General features: G+C 31.3%; 3 protein-coding genes and 1 non-coding gene across 5 annotated transcripts; 3 read left to right on the top strand and 1 right to left on the bottom strand.

The window, feature by feature from the left end:
* The first annotated feature begins 6,288 nt into the window (after positions 1–6,288).
* On the top strand, positions 6,289–7,895 carry LOC148206436 (thioredoxin-like 3-1, chloroplastic). Its single transcript, XM_047299493.2, has 5 exons — positions 6,289–6,857; positions 6,959–7,033; positions 7,316–7,382; positions 7,484–7,501; positions 7,627–7,895. The coding sequence occupies exons 1-5, from the start codon at positions 6,547–6,549 to the stop codon at positions 7,723–7,725; spliced, it is 570 nt and encodes a 189-aa protein (XP_047155449.1). The 5' UTR covers positions 6,289–6,546; the 3' UTR covers positions 7,726–7,895.
* A 305-nt stretch (positions 7,896–8,200) lies between these two features.
* TRNAS-GCU (transfer RNA serine (anticodon GCU)) lies at positions 8,201–8,282 on the top strand. The gene has a single exon. It is a non-coding gene; the product is annotated as a tRNA-Ser (tRNA).
* A 1,262-nt stretch (positions 8,283–9,544) lies between these two features.
* On the bottom strand, positions 9,545–11,007 carry LOC124826618 (uncharacterized). The gene is made up of 3 exons (XM_047299492.2): positions 10,062–11,007; positions 9,878–9,957; positions 9,545–9,784 (listed from the first exon to the last, which is right to left on the bottom strand). Exons 1-3 carry the CDS (start codon positions 10,953–10,955, stop codon positions 9,691–9,693), a joined length of 1,068 nt encoding a protein of 355 aa, XP_047155448.1. The 5' UTR covers positions 10,956–11,007; the 3' UTR covers positions 9,545–9,690.
* A 2,417-nt stretch (positions 11,008–13,424) lies between these two features.
* LOC148206438 (DNA-3-methyladenine glycosylase-like) lies at positions 13,425–16,296 on the top strand. 2 transcript variants are annotated; one of them, XM_088113548.1, is made up of 6 exons: positions 13,428–13,832; positions 13,914–13,985; positions 14,079–14,202; positions 14,798–14,868; positions 15,640–15,697; positions 15,792–16,296. In XM_088113548.1, the coding sequence occupies exons 1-6, from the start codon at positions 13,488–13,490 to the stop codon at positions 15,956–15,958; spliced, it is 837 nt and encodes a 278-aa protein (XP_087969674.1). In that variant the 5' UTR covers positions 13,428–13,487; the 3' UTR covers positions 15,959–16,296. The 2 variants fall into 2 exon arrangements, with proteins under 2 accessions (XP_087969678.1, XP_087969674.1); XM_088113552.1 differs by lacking the exon at positions 13,914–13,985 and having other exon boundaries at positions 13,425–13,832.
* The last annotated feature ends 2,420 nt before the right edge of the window (positions 16,297–18,716 follow it).

The following is an 18,716-nucleotide window of genomic DNA, read 5'->3' on the forward strand; positions in this document are numbered from 1 at the left end:
TCAACCACAACAATAACGTCATATACCAATGTTAATTCGTTAAATATTTATGGTTGTTCACGACATAATCATCCATTTCTATTTGAGATGAAGTTATTATGAGTGTTAGGATCATTCCCCAATCCAGGAACTCCTACTTCAATACATTACACAACATAACCAACTTAGGATATTTTTCCTTGAAATTCCTTTTTCACACCATACTTGAATCCACATTTTCCATTTCATTTGAATATCATTATGCATGTCTACCATATATTTTTACCATACTGTATCACATATATAGCCTCATGTAAACATCATCATACAATCCACATAATCATATACATATATTTCACATAAACATAGTAAGAAATCACACGAAAGCATTCCATATACATCAATATATAAGAATCAATCCAAGAAAAATCACTAAACAACACAAAAACCCTTTTAACTCATATTTACAGAAGTAGCGCTCAATCCCATAAACTAGCGCTCAACGTTACAACAACTGGAATTCTGACGCTCAACGCCAGAATCTTAGCGCTCAGCCCCAGCGACATTGGAAAGTGGCACTCAAGCGCCATGACAGAGGTGCTTAGCGCCATATCAGAACTTGAAACTCTATTTCTATGACCTTGGGCACTTCCTACACCACTTCAACTAATCCCTAGGACCCTATTGACATCAAGAAACCTCACAAAACACCATTCTAAGTCAAAATGACCACTTCAAACCAAATCATTTCTACTCTTTCTAACATCAATTTCAATCAACCAAAGGTACATATAAATGACTCTATGACAGACCCCAATTCATCCTTTTTACCCCGGACGTTCTAATTCAAAATCTCACCCATCAAATCCCATAAAACTAGTTGCAATTCAAGTCAAATTCAATATATCAACTACTAAAGAGTCTTACAATAGTTTTCCTATCATTCTTAAAGTTCAAACAGTTTTAAATCACCTAAGGATGGGCCTAAAAGTTCTGTTTTACAACAAACTTGCTTTTTTTACACTTTCACATATTAAAACATTTAAATCCCTTTGAAACAACATTGTAAACATGCTAAAATCATTATCATCCCATTCTAAATCACATATCAACCAACTCTGATCCTAATTAAGTTACTAAAGATCAAATAAATGGTCTTAAATCATCAATCATCCCAATAAACCAAGATTTCAATAATTCACCCCTCGAACCTATTAAATTAACTATAAAGCACATAATTTTGACCTTTTACTAGCCTTTACACAGCCAATTTCAATCATCAATGCAACTTCATAACATGAGATTCATCATCATAATAACATCCCAACATATTTCATCATAAACCAATTCTCAAACAAGCACATATACTCATTTAAATGAACAATCATCATCAAATTTTGTAATTTAATTTAATTCAATTTAACATATGCCAAACTTATACAATAAACATACATTAAAGTTCAATATCTAGTTTCTTTTATTTTACACTAAAACTATATAGCTCTTAGAACATATTCATTTGCTTTCTGCGTAAAGAACTCTAGAAATACCTACGAATCACCAAATTGGAATAGAAAAATTTATGTTAATATTAAAGTTTAAAAACTAATTTTGTATTAAAATTGAAAAACTAAACATATTTAATCTTTTTAATAATATATAACATTTAATAAATACATAATATTGAGACACGATTTTAAATATATTTAAAGAATAAAACCTATAAAAAAAATAAGAGCTAAAGATCTGGTACACTGGCATTATTAATGATAAATTAGAGACGTGTGAGATCTCTAAACCTTCACGTGACAACAGGAACAATGCTAGCAGGAATGTATTTAAAAAATACTTTGATAAACATATGTAATCTGACATATTAAAATGTAGGTTATACATTAATTAACTTATAAAAATGTTGTAATATTATTTCTTTAATTATATTTATAAGAAACTCTACTTAAATAAATACAGTTTCTTAGAAATATTTATAAAAAGAGTTATTTAATGTGGTTGAGAAAAGGCAACACCCAACTGGACTCCACCATTAGACATAACGTGATCATAGCCTACGTGTCCCAACCACTTTCCTTCTTTCCCACCATTCCTTCTTTCCAACAAGTCCACTATACAAGTCAACAAAATATATATTATAATATATTTATACTATTTTTTATTATCATAATAAATGTAATATAAAAATACCATAACACCTGATTTTTTATAATCATTATGAAAGAAAGGAAGATGGATCGACCGACCTTATTATTCGTAAGAGATAGACGAACATCACATGCTTGTGAGTCACTCTTACACTCTGACTTCCAGCAAGCATGCAGAAAATTACTATTATTTCTGTTCTTCCTTTTTAAGCAAACTTACCAATTACCTTTTCCCTCTATATATCAATCACAAAACCCCCCATCAATTGCTATGCATAGCTCCACAAACAAAATGCACCAATTGTTGCATAATCATTTTATGCACACACCTGTTTCTCCTACCTCAACATTATAATTATCAACATCTCATATAATCTATTAGATTGTATATACATTTTACAAACTCTTTTAATAAGATTAAGTTAAATTTAAAATTTAATTTGTTGAGATAGTATTATACTTGTTCAAAGTTTATTTTAATAAAATTTATTCTTTATTAGAATGTTACATAATATTATTAAACTGATAATTCATATTTAAAATATATATTCTGTCATAAGAAAAGAGAGTATTAAAAGTTTTACATCACTGAAAAAAACTTATATTATATAAATATTTTTTATTAATTATTTTTAAAAAATTGAGTTAAACTTAAAATTAATCATTAAAATAAATTATTAAATATGTTTTTAATTTTTTAACTTTTAATAAAAAATTGAATTAGTTCATCTTTTAAATTTTAATCCAATTTAATTTTTCAACTTTAAAAATTGTATAAATATAATTCTTTTAACTAAATTTTATTATGTTTATTTAATATTCCAAACATGTTTATCAGTTAGTATTAAAACAAAAATTATCATGTGAACAATTCAAATATTATTGTAAAATACGCTTAAAATATTAAATAAATTTAACAAAATTTAATTAAAATAATTAAATTCACATGTTTTTAAAATTGAAAGACTAATCAAATCAAAATTTCAAGTAACTAATTTCAATTTTTATTAAAAATATAAAATCAAAGCATATTTAACTCTAGAATAAGTAATCCAGAAAGCAAAATAAAAATAATTTCCTGAATATCCAAAATCTTTCCTATGTCCCCCACACAGAAAAAAAAAAGTTATAAAAGGCCTGGGGTATTGTAAATAAGGAAAGAAAAGACTTACAGAGGTTGAAAAAGAGAGAATTAGGGTATTCATTTCCATGTATCTTTGGAGAACCTTCATATCAGGACTGAGGTGGCCATGTCTTTAACTTTTTCAACTTTCGAATCACTACACTGCTTTAGTTCTTAGATTCCTCTCAAACACTTTTTTACTTAATTTTCTTTTATGTACTATCACTTCGATACCTTAATTTAATAACAGCTAATCATAAGTTTGAAATTATTTTGTCCCAAAATAAGTTTTATTTTATTGTAATTACATATCAGGAGCGTATGGAGATCAGATAAGCTTATTGCAATGATTGAATTGCAATATGATAAATAGAATGCTAAAAGAGACAGAAGGGACCACTGCTGTTCTCTCATTAATTATAAGCAAAAATTGATAGTGGGTTTGTAAAATATGCAACGATTTGTTTTTATTTTATTAAGGATTCAAAAGATATTACTAATACTGTTAAATATATATTAAACTATCTTAATCAGTATTTTAACACAGTCTATTATTTATTGTATGATGATTTGAAATATCTTTAAAACTTCAATTAACATGTCAACTAATCAAATGACATCAGTCAATATTTGAAGCTAATGGACTAAATAGTTGTGCACTTGGCTATCAATGTAATTTCAAAACAATCCTAAGATTCTATTAGATTGACTGTGATTACACGTAGGATAATGATACTTTCACAACATTTTTTTATAACATTTTAATACGTGTCATTAAGTGATTTATCAAAAATTATTTCACAATCAATAATAATAATTATAAACACTAACATGAACCAATAACAGAATGACATGTAAATGATGTTAAAATGTTGTCAAAAAAATATTGCTAAAGTATATTATCTTTACACATAATCTCTAAACTCACACGATTCCAAATAAGTTAAGTTAGCACAAATATATTCATATAATAAACAATCAGAGTTTAGAATCTTCAATTCAAATGTTTATTTATCATTAAATTTTAGCGATCTCTAAATTTTGCATGTTCATATCCTTGTATCGTTCTATATAATAATTTAATGTTTAATCTCTTATTTCTTTCACTAGATTATCGGTAGTTGTATATTTATAATACATGGTTGTTCCACCTAAACAAGAATATATATATATATATATATATATATATATATATATATATATATATATATATATATATATATATATGGGTTTGTTAACGTCTGGGTTCTAAGTTTTAAGGTTAAGGGTATTTTAATAATTTTCATTTTCAAAACTAAAAAAAAGAAACTCCAAACCTTTGTTCTCCTCCCTAGTTCCTCTCAACCCTTTCTCTTTCATCTTTCTCACTCTAACATTTTCTCTGTCATCTTATGGTAGCCCCAACTGTAAATCTGAAACACTGGCAGTTAAACAATCTTACAAAAAATGATTTTATGATAAGTTTTCATTTTATAATTTTTGTCTTATCTAATTTTCACAAGGAATTGGCAATTGATCTGGAAAAAATCAGAAATACTCGTTGTTAAACAATTTCTTACAAAAAATGATTTTATAATGAGTTTTCATTTTATAATTTTTGTCTTATCTAATTTTCACAAGCATAATGACATCAAAGGAATTGGTAATTGGTCTGGAAAAAATCAGAACAATTTCTTACAAAAAATGATTTTATAATGAATTTTCATTTTATAATTTTTATCGTATATAATTTTATCTAATTTTCACAAGCATAATGAGATCCGAAGGAATTGGTAATTGGCCTGGAGGGATTTTTTTTAGAGATGATGATTCAACATATGCAGATGATGAAATTGGAGAAGGTAGTGAAGATGGTGAAATTGAAGAGATCTTGAATGAACATTTGCCTAAAGGTGAATATGTTAAGTGTTTCTGATTTTTTCAATTAGGCTACACTAGAGATGATAGAGAAAAGGTTAGAGTGAGAGAGATGAAAGAGAAAGGGTTAAGAGGAATGAGAGAGCTGAATAAGAGTTTTAGAGGTTTCAAAACAGGCCTACGCTCGTTAACAAACCTCTATATATATGTATATAAATTTAAGGATTGACACGAACAAGATGAATGAATAATAAAAAAATATATATTTTTACATTTGTGTAAAATAGCATTTATTTTGACTGCTTCATTTTAATAATATAATAACACATCAATGCTTTAATTCAAAAATTTAATGAAATATTAATATAATTGATTGTGAAAAGATTGTTTTCGTTATTAAGAATGTGAAGTATATGCTGAACTATAAAACAATTTGTTCCCATTAAACTAGTGTTAGTTATTAGTGGGAAACTGTTATGCAATAGCAGCCCAATCGAAGCAATTCTACAAGGCCAACTTCTTACAATGAAGGAAATTAAGTACTTTCTGCTACTCATACTTTCTTTCTACACTCCTACATTCTTTTGAAATAGCCATTAAATACAATTAACTATATTAAAACATCGTGTGCGACCTTAATTCAAATTAATACTTCATTTTATTTATACTAATTGTCAACATTTTATTTTAATTTAATATAATTTCATGCTTTTCAATTTCTTTATTTTAAAAAATATATCACATTTCATTCTAACATATTTTGTAATATTATATTTTATTTTAAGTCACTTTTTTATATTCAATGATAAAATCATAATTATTCTATTGCTATTATTTTTTTAATCTATCACATTATTTATTAACTTCATTTCATATCTCTTCATCTCTCATTATCTTTTTTATAATTTAAACAACTACACTTTCACTTCTCTTTCTCTTCAAATTCACTTCCAAAATCATTCCTAAATTCAAACTCAAACTTAATAAGTTTCAATTATAGAGTGTGGATCTCTACTTGATGTACCAAAATAAGAAAGTGTGAAATCAACATCTTCAAACTCCCCCATTGAAATGCCTTATAAAATAAAGATTGGAGCTTTATCCGAAATGCTTGGGCCAAAAATTCTTTATCCTTCGAATTTCTATATATATTTTTTCCATGTCTTTCTTAACACACCTTCTGGATAAGCCTCCCCTTGCGTTGCGCCATTTTTCCCAACTTTTTCTTATTAAAACTAAACACTATTTATTGAATTTCACCAATTCAGGTTCACAGAATCCCAGATCAGCACCTGAGTCCATACTCTGTAACCCAAACCTAAGAAACCAGGTAGAATGATAGTGTTCCTTTTCCCTTAGCAATAAAGAAGACCATTTTCTTGATCGGCTTGTGCGTTGTAAAGATCAAAGCTTGGAGTGCAAAAGGGTATGTCAGTAATAGGGGCGTGTTCACAGTTTCTTTACGGAGAGGTTTATCAGAGAGATGAACAGTGGGCACAGTGCTTGGTGAGTGGGAGAGGGTATCTGTTTTGTCGCAGGAGTGGTGGGTGTGGGAACATATGGGTTGGAAGCAGAAAGAGAGAAAGGAAGATGAAAAGGAGAAATTTTCGCGTGGAAGCTATGTGGCCAGATTTGTCAAGACCAAGTGAAGTGGAGATGGAAGAAATCACTGATTCCGACCACCTCGATCAAATTCTTCTTCTTGCCCACGACAACTCACAACCTATCCTCATTGATTGGTTCCTACTCACAACAACTTGTGTTATTCTCTCAAGTAAAAAGTAAATTATACAGTAATTTCGAGGATATATATGTTGTTTTGATTATTTTTGTAATGCAGGATGGCTACTTGGTGTCGGAAATGCATCTATTTGAAGCCCAAGTTGGAAAAATTAGCAGCTGAATATCTCGATAAGTAAACTACTCATTGTGTCTTCTTCAGTTAGATGACTCTTAATATTCTCCTTTAAGTCAAAACTATGTTAATCTGATATCAGTCCTGTATAGCTGCATTTAACATTTGAAGTGAACACTAGACTCAGCTAAATAGAAGTTTATTGCTCTCAATTGTTCGAACATTATTCACAAAAAATATGACATTTGAAAAGACTGTCTATGAATCCATTGTGTCTTGTTAATCCAAAGCAAATTAATGCTGCTAATCATTCCTTTGTTATCTCATCCTTGGATGTTTCAGAGTCAAATTTTATTACGTGGATGTGAATAAAGTACCCCAGACTCTAGTCAAGAGAGGAAACATATCTGTAAGTATGGATCTTCATTCTTAATTATTTCAGTAAAAGGATGTTCCATGATGTTGCGTGCTCGTTGTGACTGTTGTTTGTTCTGTTGTTCTGAAATACAGAAAATGCCAACAATTCAGGTGCGCTCTCTCATTAAGTTAATTTTTGTATGTGGTAACATTAAAAGAAAGTATTTTTTGTGACTAGAAAAGGATGATTTGGATATGCATAGGAAAATAAAAAAGAGAACTTGAATTGTTTGCAGCTGTGGAAAGATGGAGAGATGAAGGCAGAAGTGATTGGGGGCCATAAGGCCTGGCTAGTTACTGAAGAAGTCAGAGAAATGATCCAAAAGTTCTTATGATTCAGAAAAACAAGAGACAACAAAGTTACAATTGAAGAAACTAGTCTTCCAATTTATATATCTTTCTTGTTAATACTTTTTGTATGTTGGCAATTGCATGTAGTTGTAGGTTATATATATATTAATGGAATTATGTACCATAGCTGAAAGAAATTTAACTGGGAAAAGAAGATGCTCGGTGTTTGTCCCTCCCTCTCACGCATTAGAGGAATAATACCAAGTTAAAAACTTACAATTGTTTTCTATCAGTGACAGAAAAATATTATTAAAAATGGAGTTGAGGGAAGCACATTGACAATTACCTTGTACATGTTGTTGATTGTGATGATTGCTAAAAATTCATGTTTTAATAATTGGTTTTTTATTTACTTTCAAGAGGTGGATTTGGAGCTGAATCTGGTTTTGGTCCTTAGTTTGATTAGGTGATTGAATACCCAAGCGTCAAGTATGCATATAAGAATAATCTTTCATCAAAGTCGCTTTGGCCGAGTGGTTAAGGCGTGTGCCTGCTAAGTACATGGGGTTTCCCCGCGAGAGTTCGAATCTCTCAGGCGACGAATGAATTTTTTTACTTTCGTTCTGAGCTAAATTCCTTTCAAAATATTAATTCTTAATTTTTTGTGAATGAATTCACACTTTAACATACATTTTCTTCAGGTTGAGATTAGAATAGTAAATAAAAATTATTCCTCCATCTCATTAATATAGAAATTTCTTTTTTTTTTGGTATACACACATTTTTACCATCTTTAACCCTTTAAATATAAATAAACATTTATTTAAAATTTACTTACTTTTAAATTAAATATAATTATTTTTTTCATTGTAAACTTCAAATAACTATTTATTTAAATTTAATCATTATCTTAAAGTAAAATAATTATCAACAACAAAAAAACACTAGTAAATAATAATTCTTGTAAAGCAAATATTTCTTTAATTTTTTTTACACTATAGGCACACTAGCATATACCAAAAACCAATACCGAAAGATTATATGTTCATGAACCAGTCTGAGGAGCTTCAATTATGAAAATCATACTTTGGTAATTGCAGTGTTGTTTCCGTATTCATGAATCATTTTCAACGAGTTAGTTACTTGGGTAGGTTTTACTTTTACAATTATTAAAATTAATTTAACATTTAAATATTAATGAACTGTCGTGTTAATATGTGTCACTAAAATAGACTTAGGCATTACGCTTTGTCAACTGAGATTATATTCAACATTCAGAAATTGCATAGCTCTGTACTGACAAACAGAAGTACCGAGCAAATTGAGATTTGAAACAAAGATTTAAATGATATGCTTCCGCAGACGTTCTGCACCAACATTCCAACAGCAGCATGACAGAAAAGGGCCACTTTATTTCATTACACCAGGCATAAAAAGTCACAATTCACAATATCTTCTGCTAATCACCTTCATAGTATATCATCTAATTTACCAAGGATGATTGATGCTAATTAACAGTGTTTAGTATTGCTTAAATTACTTATTTTACACTTATACATTAAAGCTATGGTTCATATAACAAAACGTCTCCGACTATCTGCAACTTGAAGATTTCTAAAACTGCATATCCAAATGCCACAGAAAACGAAATGCCAAAATACAAAAAACAGAACTGCCATTACATTAACACGAAAGCATAGTAAAATTATCAAAATTTCCTATATCAGGATTATCTGATCCAGTCAAAAACACAAGAAAACAATAGTCTCTAAATTCTATATTTCGAGTGTGGTATAACTTGAAGCAAGGTGACTTCTCAGATTTCAACTTATTCATCGTATGACAACTGACATTAGTCACAGATAACACTCAAACCAGATATGTAATTGCACAAACGAAGATGCATTATCCATTAATGTCACATTATCCATGAATTAATCTTTCCTTACTAATGAATATCAAATGAAAATCAGCTAGCTCCATGATGCAGGGAATACAATCACAAAATCTCAAATTCCAAAACCAAAAACCGCACGTATCCTTTGGAAGATAAGATCCCGCCACCCCCTTTCGGTGTTCTCCGCAACAGTTGCATTTCCATACCTGTATCAATCGGAAACCAAACCAACTTAGCAAAATCAAACCAAACAAAAACATAACTTCCATAAGACCAATTCCAAGCACACAAACAGTCACCTGTCCTCTTCAGGCACATCAGAATGAGTCAGCTTAACAACCGTAACACCCGTTTCAGGCTCCTCAAACACAAGCCTCACCTGCAAATACACACGTATCGGTATTACCATACTGTAAGTTGTGTGAAATTTAGTTATTTGGCTTTTTTTTTCCTAATAGTTAACATAAAAAGCAAAATACTTACTGTGGATTGAACTCCATCGTTCCAGCTTCCGAACCTCCATTTCTGCACAATCAACTTACCCTCCTGCAACTCCAAATTAGTTCCAGTCACCGATCCATCAAAAATGCTAAACTCACCACCAACCTCTTTACTAATCCTCGCATTGCTCTGCGTGAAACCCTTCCATCTATTCTCATCCATCAATATCTCATACAAGTCCTTCGCCCTGCAATTGAACCTCTCAGTCATACTGATACTCTTCACTCCCTTCTTCTCCTTCTTCTTCGTAGACGTCGAAGTTTCCTTCTTCGGCGCAGCCGTAGTGGGCGGTGACGGAGACGGCGCCGGCCGCGCCGGTGATGGCGACGGAGACGGAGACGGCGCTGGCTTCTTCTCCAATTCGTCCTTAACAGGACCGCCTCTGGCCATGCTCTGCACCCAAACCCTAACCTTCTCCAAGATCAAAGGCTTCCCCTTGGAAAGCATTGCGTCCTTGATCCTCTTCCCTACCGGTCCTTCGTCGTTGACGGTGATTCTGAGCTCGGGATCCTCGTCGGCATTCTCGTCGGATATGTAGGGAATTTCGACGGCGCCGTCGACTTGGAGAAGCGAAGCTCCGTTGGAGTCCTTGGCCTCGCCGTGCCAATTGAGCGTGAGGCTGATCTCGTAGCCGGGGATGATCTTTCCCTTGCGGATGTTGATGTAGGCCTCGCCGTCGAGGGAGCGGAGTGAGGTGGTTTTGATGAAAAGATTCCCCTCGCCGTCAAGAATTGTGAGGTTGGAGAGGAGGGAAGAGAAGAGTGTTCTGGACCATTCGAGACAGTTGGTCTCCGCCCAGTGCCAGTTGTGGACGTTGGTGCCGTCGGGGCGGTCCTCCACGATCCACCGTTTGTCGCCCTCGCCGTAACGAGCCATCGTAATTTCGTGCTTTGCTTTGTTGTAATGAATGGTTAGAGAATAAGGGTTTTCGTTGTTATGGTTATATAACGTCTTAAAAGTGTGGAAAGGTCTAGAATCACTTGAGAGAAGGGTCTAGTTTCTTCTTCTATTGGGCTGGGTTGCTTTACATTTCAGTTTTACTTCAACCTCATTACTACTTTTCATTTTTATATGAAATTATTTTTCATTTCAAAAATGCTTTTATTTACATTTGTGGCTAATTAAAACTAAACCATGTCTATCTTTCACTTTAACTAACCAATCTTTATTACAGAAAAAATATTGTGCATTAGTTAAGTGCGAAAACATTTAAAAGTTACAAAATTACTTCAAACACACCATAAGGATGATTTTGAAAAAACCCACCTACTTTATATATTCAAATTGGTGTTTTCAAAACAACATATAAGTAACAAAAATAAATATCCCTTTTGAGGCATTTAAGTATAACAACAACAAAAATATCAATTTAAAGTCAAATATGTTTTAAAAGGTGATGACACAAAAATAATAAACAAATCACAAATTTCAATAATTTGATTTAAGACGCATGTAAAAGGAAATGTGTATAAAAATGGCTAGTGAAATGAAATAAAGTACATATATCTTAAATAAATATTGCATGTAAAGAGAACTTTAAATCCTCTAAGTATTAGTTTAAATTAATGCATTTAGTAAACATGAAGAGATTTTCTTTGTAGATTCTTCACTTAGTAAAGTTTAGACTTAGAAGTAACATAATCACACAGTAAAAGTGAGTTTATATCATATAGTTTTAAAAATATTGTGTATTTGTCGTTTAATCTCAAAGGAGATTAGTAGAAAATATGTTATTTTTGTGTATACTTAAAATTCAAAAGAAGTTACAAGAGATAATACTTGTAATTATGTGTAATTAATGGAACCATCTATTGGTTGTGAAGGTCAGACACACTTCGGGTGAGTTAATATGAACTTTTTTCTGTTACTTAAGTTATTTCATTGACTATCATTTTAAAGGTATTTATGAAAAACACTCTACCTTCTACGTTGATTTTAAAATCATTATATAATCCTATCAATGTTTAATTGGCTTAGTTTAACGAAGTTTTTCAAAATATTTTAAAACTCTAATTAAACCTTCTATTTTTAAAGCTAATGATTTCTTTAAAGAATGTTTCATGTCAATTATGCGAAATTTAGAAAAATCCTTTTTTCAATTTACTTTCTTATGTTATAAGATATCGAGATGATTTTCATTTTCAAATTAGAGATAAACTCCTATATTATTTATACACAAAAAGTGAAAGTTTAAGAAAAAAAATATAAACCAAAGTTTTATGAATACAAAACTAAACTTACATGGACAAAAATTCTATTTACTTTCCTTTAAGTAAAACTATACAAATGAAAGAAAATATTCAAATATGCCTTTCAACACTTATATATTTTTGTTTGTAAAAATCACATTTAGGACTAACATTTAGGACTAATATTTGAATAAAGTGTTATAATATTACAAAAGTTAAAGGTTGGTTTTGAAAGTTTTACAACGTTCGTATTTTTATTAATTGGCAAACAATAATATTTTTAAGTAGTAACGTTTAAATTATTTTAATTGTTGCAATGTTTAAAGTTTTTATGATAAATAATATTTTTTATTTAATTGATTCTTCTCTAATTCTATAAATAGAGAGTTAGAGAGTTCTTCCTCCGTTCCGAGACACACCAAATTCATTCTTTCTCATTCTCCTCTTTTCATTCTTTCTCATTATCCTCTCTTCTTAGTTTCATCATCTTTTTCTCTTTTAAAATTATTATGGGTTATTTAATACTCTTTTTAGATATGATTGTTAGTTCTGAGATCCTAAAAAATTCTAAAAAGTTCATGTTGTAGCTTGATAAACTTGCGTAATACACCACGACCTTAAGGATAATGAAACTACAAGCCTTAGAAAATAATGTTTTGTTAGCTTTTCTACCTCATAAATAAGCCTAAAACTTTTAACTTTTACCAATGATCAATTATAATTCAAAGTTCAAGAAGAATATTTACTCTAATGTTTATAAAAATATAATTTACCTAATTGTCTTATTTTGCTTACCAATATTTTATACCAATCATTATTCAATATTATAAAATAAAAATTTGGAATTAGATACGATAAACTAGACATCAACTATCTCATTCATATAAATGTAAAAATTCACATATTTTTTATTTTCACTAAGACAAATCATATAATTCATATTTTCAAATGCAAAATGACTAAAGGCGTGTTTATATCCCTAGAACATTTTTAAGTATAAAGAATGATGTTCCATCTAGTAAGGATAACCAAACACAACTCAATATGTGTCAACATCAACAATTTTAACAATACAAACTTTAAATGCATTCATTTCTTCTTCTAATGTTTTTTTGATTTTTTACCTAAACAAATTTAACAATTTTAAAAAACAAATAAAACTATTATTATTTTGAAAAGGAGAGAATGAGATAGAGAAGTAAAGAAAGGCATATGCGGCATGTCGTCGGCACTCTCCATCCCCACCAAAACGCCGTTGGAGCGCAACTCAGCTTCTCCGTCTTCTGACTCTGACGTATTTGCCTCCTTCCGTTTCCGTGGCACCGTAATGAAGCGCAACCAGCGTTTCAAACGGGTTGCCAAATCCAGGTTACCGGTTCAACAAACTGAACCGGTTCGGCGTTCGCTCCGAGTCAAACGCAACCCATCACCGGAACCAGACACTTCTCCCGTTGAAATGAAAATCTTGCCACGCGATTTCTTCCAAATCGATGCCCTGGACCTTGCCCCACGTTTACTGGGAAAGTTTCTTCGCCGAGACGACGTCGTTCTTCGGATCACCGAGGTATATACTATTCCCATTACGAAGCATGCAACTTTGTCGTTTGGCTTTATTGCGATTTAACGCGGAATCAATGGCAGACAGGTTGAAGCGTATAGACCAAACGACACGGCTTGTCACGGTCGTTTTGGTGTCACTTCAAGAACTGCCCCTGTTGTAAGATTGCGCCTTTATTCTCACCTTGAATCTCTAAATGCTGATTAGAGTTGTCTAGAGTAAGATTGGTGTATGTTTGTGTCTATTTTGTAGTTTGGAGCTGGTGGGCATGCATATGTTTATCTTTGCTATGGTCTTCACATGATGCTGAATGTGGTGGCGGATAAGGAAGGAGCTGGCGCTGCTGTTTTGATACGCTCTTGTGCTCCAATTAGTGGTAATGTGAAATACTGTATTTAGGTTATTTATGGTTACTATGAAATGAACCATTCTGTTGCTTGGTGTGTCGTAACTCCAAGGCCACTTTATTAGATTTTTGTGTTACCGATTCAGTTTATGAGTGAATAAAGGGATAAAGTGTCATTAGGTGTTCTTGGTCTTTCAAGTGACGTATTATAGGGAGTTTTTTCTTCAAGTTATCTAAAAAAGGGAAAGAAAACGAAATCTTTGAGAGATGACCGAGTATTGGTCTTGTTGCCTACAAAAGAATAAATCATCACAAGCTTGTAAATTCTTTTGGCTTATTTCGGTTGGGTACAAACTGTAGACTGGTTGAGTATCACACATGACTATCAAAAGAAGTGTGTGGATAAAATGTATATGCAACCGCTCTTGTTAATCTAAAGCAAGAAGCTGGCTGGCCAGTTGAAAAGGTGAAGGTTTTAGTGTGAGTTAAGCATTCTTTTTCCCCTTCTCGGTCCTCAGATTAGTAACACTAACATTTCAGACGATTCTGTACTTTTATTCATTATAACTTAAGCCTGCATAAAGTTATTCATAGATTTATTTTATACTATTGGACAATGTCACAGGATTCGATGTCATTCAACAGCGCCGAGGTCTGAAAACTGAGAAACCTATACTTCTTACCGGTCCTGGGAAGGTTAGTTCTTTTCCTTTCCTCCTGTTCACCTGTTTAGATGCTTAAGGAAAGATGTTTTGGTTAAAAATTTTGCGCTGCCATTTGACTTGTCAAGCTAAAGATATGAACATTCTAGTGCTTCACCTGCAATGACGAAATGGAAAAGGTAATCATGACAGTTGAAAGCAGATGGAAAGAGCTAACTCTGAATATCGTAAGAGAATACGGGGATTGAAATTGGATTCTTGGCTCAATACAGACATGTCGTCTTTCTTGACAAATATCATTGAGATTAAAGAAGGAAATGGAAATTGTACCTTAATAATTTTCAGTAGATACTCATGGATTATGATTTTGTACATGCTTGTTTTGTTTTCAGTTTGTTATGTTTCATATTTTGGCTATTTCTGAAATAGGCCGACTCTGTAAGTTTTAAAAGATTGTGCTTCGGCTCCTTTAAGTGTATAGAAATCTCACATGACATGATGGATTAGAAAGGTTCAACATTTGTGAAATTTAATTTGTATTTGCACAACCTTTTGGTATATGGCAGAATTACTATTTATCATATTCTTGCTAGAAGGAAAAAGTTAGAGAAGGATAGAAGGGTAGGAGGAAAACGGGTTCATCATTTATTTTTGCTCTTTTTCTTGACCATTTCCATGTTTTTTATGAGGACTTTTAGAATTGTTGGGAATGACAATTCTTTTCTTGTGAAGTGTCCATGCACATCTAAAACATCTCAGTTTATTTTTTTAATAAGAATAATGTGAATGTTCTTCCAAATCTTAGGTTGGTCAGGCATTGGGTCTATCGACGGAATGGTCCAACCATCCTCTCTATACAGCTGGTAAGCTTACAAGTTATAATTGAAGCGTCTGAAATGTAAAATTGACAAATGGATATCCATTTGTTTTTTGAAAACTGAAAAGTGTATGATGCAGGTGGTTTAGAACTCTTGGATGGTCCAGAGCCGGAAAACATATTGGTTGGTCCACGTGTTGGTATCCAATATGCTTCACCAGAGCATGTCAATGCATTGTGGAGATTTGCCATTGCAGGTACCCCTTGGATTAGTGCTCCCAAAAACACTCTCAGGCCGGCCTTGTAGTCAAAATAGCTGCTTAAGAAGGGAGGAAAAATGGTTTCATCGTGATCAACTGATTACTTAAATTCCCTATGTATATATTTTCACCTTAGAAATAGATTGGAGATTGATCCTGCATCACCTTTGAACTCTACTTAAGGTATGGCAAATTTTTATCCTAAAGTTTAACATAAATTTATTTTAGCTATATTAATATGTAAGAGGAGTGCTTCCGACACAATCCTTCTGACACACTACTATTAATGAAAATACTCATTTAGTAAGAAACGAGACACATAATTAAGATTTTGTATAAATCTTAACCAATTGTAAACAAATTAACGTAAATTATTTGTCGTTTTTCTCTTTGTTTTAGGTATAATTTTGTTAATGGACATTGATTGTATATATTTTCTGATGTATAGTTAAATTTTAAACCAAAATATTATAATGTATTTAACTTATATTTTTGTTTTCTTTGAATATGAATCTATACGGTGTTTACTTATTGTAAAATTCTGATATAGTTTTCTAGTATTATTTCATTTGTTTTAATATATACCGAAATCAATATTTCCCAGAGTGCCAAGCAGCCGTAGGTTGTATTTGAATTGGAACATGGATTTGTTGGGAAAAACAGATGAACGCTTCTGAAAATTAGTGAATTAGTAAATGTAAGTTTCATAGATTAAAAATTATTTTAATGGGTAAAAGTAAAGAATTATCATTTTGCTCTTAGTCGAAAAAGTAATTTAAAATAAAATATAATTATTAATTATATTAAAATGAATGTGAGTTATTAATATTATTATGTTTATTATATTATTATAATTATTATTATTACTATCATTATTATTATACATGTATAAAACCAAGATAGGCACGTACCGACATGGGAGGAGAATCAATTCGAAGAAAAGAAAATTGATTATTCTCTATTCATATTTCCCAAAACAATTTAATAGCATGGATTCGGAGGAGAATTGATTATCCTCCATTCATATTTCTTAAAATGACTTACTAATATACAAGAATCCGTGAGAAAAGAGGAGAGTCGATTCTCTGGCTTTAATATTACAACACAATCAATTTTCTCAAATTAATAGAAGATAATGGATTCTATACTTTTGCAGAATCGATTTTTGGCCCTTTTTATCCTTCTACAATCCATCATCTCCCAAAGAAAAAAAAAGAAAAGAAATCTAGGAATGAAAACATGAGGGAAGACAACCGATTTGGTCCTTCAATGAAAACATTAAAGTACCAAATCGTATTTGCATATCATGTAAGATGGCTTCTCCTCACTTGAGCAAAGACGTCCTCGTTGCAACTCCTACAAATCGGTCCGCACAAATTTCTTCAAATCATTTTATTCAAACGATCCACTCAATTGTTGTTCCTTCCTCGCCTAAAGGAAATCAATGGAAGCAAACAAAGACTCAGTAACTTGGCTTAAAACCATTTTCAAATGCACCAGTAAATACATAGCGATAAGATATTTATTTCTTACCTTTTCCTCTTATTTTTGTCAGAACAAAAAGCGAGAAAATAAAAAATAAATCAATAGAGTAGGAAGTAAAATTGTTTAAATTAGAAAAATAGAAGAATGAAAAGAGTGAAAACATAGAGAAAGTTTAAATGATTATTTAGTATGATATAATAAATAATGTATAATTTTAATAATATAGACAATTATGAAAATATATAGTGTGAATGAATATTTAAATACATCACATCTTGTCTAAAAAAATTCATTGTTACTACATGGGTTACTGGCCAACAAATAGTGACAAATCATTTTATACTTGAAAATAAAAATCCTTGGACAACGATATCTAACATAATAAATTTAATTAGAAAAAAGTTCTTAGATAACCGTCAACAGTTTACTTTTAAAAAATAGTGGTTTGAAATTACAAATTAAATACTTTTTTTTAACTTGAATGAAACAGAATATTTCCTTGCATTTCTCTTTGAAGGTGTAATATAATTGCAATGGTGGTCCATAATATCTTTCACTCCTCTTCATCTCAAATCATTAGACAAACCAACCCTTTCCTTTTACATCTACTCCCTCACTTGCACCACGGCTAATCACGTACAAACAAACAAAACTGTTAGGCGCATTATAATAGGACTGAACTAAACCTACAAAAAAACTGCTAAAAAAAAAGGAAAATGAATTAAAGGGATACCTTCTGAAGAAAATAAGGATGATGTCATATCTATTACTGCTGGTAAAAAATTCGGTAAATTTGAGAACGTGTACTTAAGGCAGGCAAATATTTGGTGACACCATAAAAAATAATACACCTTTCTAAAAAGGCTGAAAGTGATAGCCCCAAAATGGTAACGAATGACGAATAGTCATAGGAGGAAAGAAAGGTAGACCACGTTCCAACCCTTCACCTCTTAGTTTACCTTGAAATAGTCGTAATTACAGTTTTCACTCCTAATCTTTTCCGACATCATCTAAAAATATATAGAAATACAATGTCAAACAAATACAGAATGAGGTTTTACAGAACGAAGTTTATATTGATTACATTCTCCGATTCCAAATACAGTTCTACCTTTTCGTAAGGTAGTTATTTCATCCAAGGTATCAATTGGTGGTGACATTTACCGTCAATATTCCTCCCTTTTACTTAAAGGATTGGGAACGATATTATTTACACAAGTTATTATGATGTAAAAGATTATGACGTTTTGTGAAAGCAAAATACAGGAGACAAACTAATAAAAGAGGAAACACGTGTAGATATCAATGGGATTTTAGCTA

The sequence above is a fragment of the Vigna umbellata genome, chromosome 1 (genome assembly GCF_029865625.1).
Source record: "Vigna umbellata cultivar VRB3 chromosome 1, Vumbellata_1.0, whole genome shotgun sequence".
NCBI lineage: Eukaryota > Viridiplantae > Streptophyta > Magnoliopsida > Fabales > Fabaceae > Vigna > Vigna umbellata.